Raw genomic sequence first — 6,000 nt, 5'->3', positions numbered from 1 at the left:
GCATACATTAAAGATAATGATCTAACTGCCGTAATTATATTTGTGTTTAATATAAAAGTACGAATATTAAAACACTATAAATTTACAAAAAAATCACCGTTACGGCAAATAAACCTTTTGTTCTTCTGTGCTTCAGTTTGTTAAATTCCCTATGTTCATGATCTGTGGACTTTAAATTGACATACTACAATTGATATTGATGCTAGGGAGTGGACGGATTCAAAGTTTAAATGTAATATAATATGTTTACTATTTTTCACAAATAATGTACGGCAAACAATACTGATGATATGTGAATTAGTATAGTGATATAAATGAGTTTTTAATAATTGACAATGTAGACACAAGCATGAAGATAATAAAATCAAAAAAAAAAAAAATACACCCGTTGCCTTTTAACAGATTCTGCTGAACGTAGGTCCAATTCCCTCTGACAACTTTACCATTTTCCAAAAAATCTGTCATTTTGCTTAGTTTCTTCTGTTACCTATTCTAATATTGGACTTGGACGTCTTTTAAACTGAGTTTTACTGTGTGTATACTATGTGTTTATGTATTCCACATTAGCTAAAGTTATAGTGGGAGGGTTCAAATCTCACAAAACATGTTTAACCCCCCGCATTTTTGCGCCTGCCCCAAGTAAGGAACCTCTAGACAATGTTAGACATGTGTGTTTTGTAATTTTGGTTAATTTATATGTTTCGGAGTTTATTGTGGCGTTCATATCGCTGAACAAGTATACATTTTTGTTTAGGGGCCAGCTGAAGCCCGCACTTTCAGGCTTATATTGATGCGATGAAGACCGATTGGTGGCTTGGGCTGTTTTCTGCTCTTTGGTCGGGTTGTTGTCTCATTGACACATTTCCCGTTTTCATTCTCAATTATATTTCAAGCTTTACACGAATTCATAGTTTCACAGTTAAATATGTGCACAATTGGGAGGTTAAGCCTTAATTTTCTTCAGAATATCACATCCTTATGTTTACGGTGATGTTGTTTAAATAGCGCGATTTAGTAAGATCGATGTAAACTAATCGATCGTTTGAATAAACTTTTTCTCAAGGTTTTCAATTTAACATAGTAGTAAAATCTTTAAATATTGTTGTAATCGGTACAAACATTGAATTCGTTTTTGAACAATTAAAACATAACTTAGTATACATTGATATACATGTTCAGTTGGGTACAGACCAAACATTATATTCAAACCTGCGCGAAAAGTTATTGCGGCGTCCACTCACTTCCACCCCATGTAAACGCCACATTAACTCAGTTTTAACACCAAAATTTCAGTAGACAGAGGAAGTAAGCGGGCTTTTTAATCTCACGTTTTCCGCCGCATTAAAAGGCGCGTCTTCTAAGTAAACACACGTTCCAAAAGGTTGTCAATGCATCCTGGATACACTGACTTTTCAATGACATGAATGCCCAGCTGTCAATTTTAGACAAACAGATTAACGGTAACAATGCATTTTCAATGACATAAATAATTTAAAATTCACAATCCGACATAAAACATGTAAAACACACCAAATTCTCAGTTCATTTTTGCGAGAGAGCATGTTTTTTTAACGATTATATGATTCGAAAATATTTCAGATATACGATAGTCTTGAAATAAAGCCTAATAATCTTGCCGTTAAGAATGTTGACCAGTTACTCTTGGTGCATGTATTTACAGTTTTGCAGTATTTGTAATTATGTTGGCATATTTTTCACACATGTTTGGGATATTCATTCATTTATCATTTGCAGCATCAGTATTTACAATTGAAGATAGAATTTCACAGTTGAATAAAATATGCCAAAAGACCAAAACAGACTCAAAATTCCGAAACTTTTTCTCAAATACAGCTAAGGTTGTCTATTTCCCGAAAAGAAAATCCGTAGTTTTTCAAACAATTCAAAGTTTTGTTAACAGTTTATTTACAATATACGAACATATGAATGATAACTAATGTTAACACAGAAGTGCTGACTACTGGACATCGCGTTACTGCATGGGTTGTTTGTGTCATGATTTTTAACGTGCTAGCTCACAAGATTACAGTCCGCAGGAAGACATATCACCCTAACTGGACATTGTATATTCTGACTACGAGCCAACTAGTCTTTGTTCTTTGCCCTTAATGCCACGTGATTAGCGGAGAATCAGCAAATACCAATTTTAGAGTCTTTAGTTTGACCCGGCCGGTGTTTGTTTGTCTTATGAATTTTGCGCTGGGCGGAAAAATTACTAACCAAGCAAAACTGTGCACCAAAATTTTTAGTTTGTCTTCCTATGCAATCTCATGACGTTGTCAAGGGAATTACGTGCTGTCATAAATGTTGTAGTTAGGGGGAAATAACATCTGATTTTGGAATGCCTCTCGATTGTTGTCGTCAATCAAAATATTGCTTCTTATGAGACAAATATGTAATGTATTTATTGATAATTAAAAGTTGAGATAACTAAGTGTCATTCTATTACGACTTTTTAAATTGTGCGATTTGAAAAAACATTTAATGTGCGGTCAGTTTTGACAAGATTATGTATAGTTTTAATTAATTAATTCTATTTATTTAATGGTACATTGACTAAAATGAAGGATGCATATAATAGGAATCGTTCTTTTATAAATTCTTGCTTAAACATACGCATCCACCAAAAGAATTGACTTCTGCAACCATATACTTTTATCAGTAACTTGCATGTCCAAAAATAATTAGTCATTTTGAAAAACAAAATATAAAAACACAAAAACAAAATGAAAACATTAAAAATGCAAGAGAAACACGTACTGTGAATTTTACATGATGATTCACGAATCATTCGACAACGAAAGAGAAATCGTTTTCGACATCGCCAGTATCCACATCATGTTTACAGATAAAAAAAAAATATTCCATATTTCATTTCATCATCAAAGAAACGACAGTTTATTTAGTACTCAGTTCTCATTTTTCTTTGCCTGGCTTCCAAGTGACTTTCACTGTTGAATATCTTTAAAAACTGTTCAGACCAACCCCTAATTAGTAAATTCTTTATAGTCTTCTTTTCATGATAGCCTTCACATTGAAACGTATGTTTTGTAGTTGTCTTTAATTTAAAAAAAAATGTTTGCTGTTGCTAAGCAACATGTGTGTTTCTATGCTCGATATAGAATTCATAAAAAAGATTAATGATAATCTATATGGTTATATTATAGTGTAACACCTTATGAGAAAGTACATGTATATTCTTCCAAAATTACTAAATTCATAGTTCAGATAACATAAAAAAAACACTACTGAACGGTTGCTAGGCACTTGTTTTCTAGATAAGTTGTTAATAAGCATTAAGTGAACTACAATTGAACTGACTTATCATTTATAACTAATATATTGTTTATAAACAAACAATCTGTATTGCATTTAATTTAATTTGTACTAGAAAATTACTAATTGATTAGTAGTTGTCTTTAATTCAAACCTTTGTTTGCTGTTGCTAAGCAACATTTGTTTTGCTATGCTCAATACGGAATTTGTTAAAAAGAATAATGATGACTTAGACAGTATATTGAATGCAATACTATATGGAAAAGAAAAATCTCGAAACAACTGCTAAATTCATACTTCAGAGGGGAAAACACCCATTTTTTAATCGTTGCTAGGTTGTTTTTTAACCATATAGGGACTTTTCATTTGTGACTTCAAATTCTTCTTAAACAGACCATATTATTTGGAATTGATCTAATTTTCACTGATCAAGCAATTAATATGTGATAATTTAAAATCTAGCTAAAACCGTTGCTAGGCAACCTTCCTTTCACCGGAACACAATAACATTATTGTTTTTTCAAGTTTCTTTACTAAGACCATCAATGATATTAATATAAACTTATTTGGAGAGGGGCAAACATTTATTTGTACCTTGTTTTTAATACAAGAATAAAAACATGATAAAAAAACTATATAAAAATATATATAATAAGGAGATGTAAATTATAAAAAATATGTTAAAAAACAGATTATGTAAATTGTTCCTCCTAGAAAAGGTCTTTGCATGATATGGGAAAAAATATAAAAACACACGTTATTAATTTCATGCGTTCGAAGCGCTTTTCTGGATTTACCTTAACCAGGAACGCTCAAAGCCGAATATTTGAAAGCCGAGGATATATAAGAACCAAAACAGCTGAAGAGCTATATAACCAAAAGTACTTAAAAAAATAGCAAAATCAATCTAAGCTCAACTTTGCCTGAGGGAGTTGCAACCTTAGTTTCTGTATAATTTTAAAATCTATAAACGAACAATTTTAGAAAGGTTTGTTATTAATCATGTCAATACCGAAGTACTTACTACTGGGCTGATCATACCCTCTAGGACTGATAGTCCACTAGCAGAGGTATCGACCCAGTGCTGTAAAAAATTGAAACAACACGTATTAAAAGCGGATGTTATGAAGAAATCTTTTATTTCACAATTGTCAATATCAAACTTTTTGTCCAGGAGATGAGTCAAAATAAAAATTATGATTAATTGCAGGTTGAATCTGGTATGGCGGTGGTGGTGAATCCGTACTACTACATTCCTCTTTTTCTGTGTATTGTCTAAGTTCGTAATCTGGAATAGCATCTATATACGGATCCGCATTTTCATTACGATTTCTAGTTCTGAAATACTTTATTCCACAAATCATTATAAGAGTGAGTAATATACCAAATGCTACTGATCCACCAATTATTCCTCCAATTTTACTTGCATCAATTTCGCCTGACGTCTTGTCTGTTGTAGCCGGTGCTAAATAAAATATTGGTATGTTCTGTTAACCAAATATATTTCGAGAATTTTGGGAGTTGAGAAATAACGCGAATATAAATATAGTCGCGAAGACATTATAACTGGATTTTGTCCTATATGAATAAACGAATTAAAATTAATAAAAACAATTACAAATCTCTGCGAAGTAGGCTGAAATGTTTGATCTGATGAGCCATAGGTATTTCAACTGATCTTTACAGTTGGTGTTTATGTTGTGCCGTTACACAACTGTTCTGGGTACGTGGATGGTTCGGTGTCCGTTTACATGTTTAACTCCACCACATTCTGTATATGCGTGCATGTCCCAAGTCAGGAACCTGTAATGCAGTGGTTGTCGCTTTTTGCTGTATATCATATTGTTTTTTTTCGTTTTTTGTTTGTACATTCATCTTTTGTTTGAATGGTTTGATCTTGTATGCGGTACGGGGTTTGTTCATTGCACATATAGTTGATATACATCATTTGGTTTCTGGTGAATAGCTGTCTCATTGGAAAGCATACAACATCTCCATATTTTCTGTTCAAAAGGGCTAACTGCGCAAAAACGTATTTGAAGGTTTTCTTGGATAATTATTAATCAATGTATTGCATTGAGCAAAATACAGTTAACGAATTAACAAAGACTATAAAGAAACAGTACATGGTAAAATTCTACCATACATCAGTCAAGGGCACATTAAAATTCATTAATCGATAAGAAAGTGACAACGTCAGGGCACTACAAAAACCCAAATCAACGAAAAGAAAAACGAGTCAACTAAACACTACTGAGTAAAATGAATGCCACCAATACAAAGGTGCTCCGGACACTACCTACAAAACTAGAGACTGAGTAAAATGAATGCCACCAACACATAGGTGCTCCTGACACTACATACAAAACACGAGATTGAGTAAAAGGAATGCCACCAACACATAGGGGCTCCGGACACTACATACAAAACACGAGACTGAATAAAATGAATGCCACCAACACATAGGTGCTCCGGACACTACATACAAAACACGAGACTGAGTAAAATGAATGCCACCAACACATAGGTGCTCCGGACACTACATAAAAAACACGAGACTGAGTAAAATGAATGCCGCCAACACATAGGTGCTCCTGACACTACATACAAAACACGAGACTGAGTAAAATGAATACCACCAACACAAAGGGGCTCCGGACACTACATACAAAACACGAGACTGAATAAAATGAATGCCACCAA

General features: G+C 33.1%; 1 protein-coding gene across 3 annotated transcripts in view; it reads right to left on the bottom strand.

Annotated features, from left to right (window-relative positions):
• Window positions 1-4,406: 4,406 nt before the first annotated feature.
• LOC127712402 (VWFA and cache domain-containing protein 1-like) overlaps window positions 4,407-6,000 on the bottom strand; it is a 41,743-nt gene continuing 40,149 nt past the window's right edge. For all 3 annotated transcript variants that reach the window (XM_052218797.1, XM_052218796.1, XM_052218798.1), the window contains exon 24: window positions 4,407-4,762. In XM_052218797.1, coding sequence (XP_052074757.1) covers window positions 4,455-4,762 — 308 coding nt within the window. In that variant the 3' untranslated portion in view covers window positions 4,407-4,454. The remainder of the gene's footprint in view (window positions 4,763-6,000) is intronic.

Source organism: Mytilus californianus, unplaced genomic scaffold, assembly GCF_021869535.1.
Source record: "Mytilus californianus isolate M0D057914Y unplaced genomic scaffold, xbMytCali1.0.p SCAF_8, whole genome shotgun sequence".
NCBI lineage: Eukaryota > Metazoa > Mollusca > Bivalvia > Mytilida > Mytilidae > Mytilus > Mytilus californianus.
Note: the sequence above shows the minus strand (reverse complement) of the source record. Positions and strands in the feature narration are given on the sequence as shown.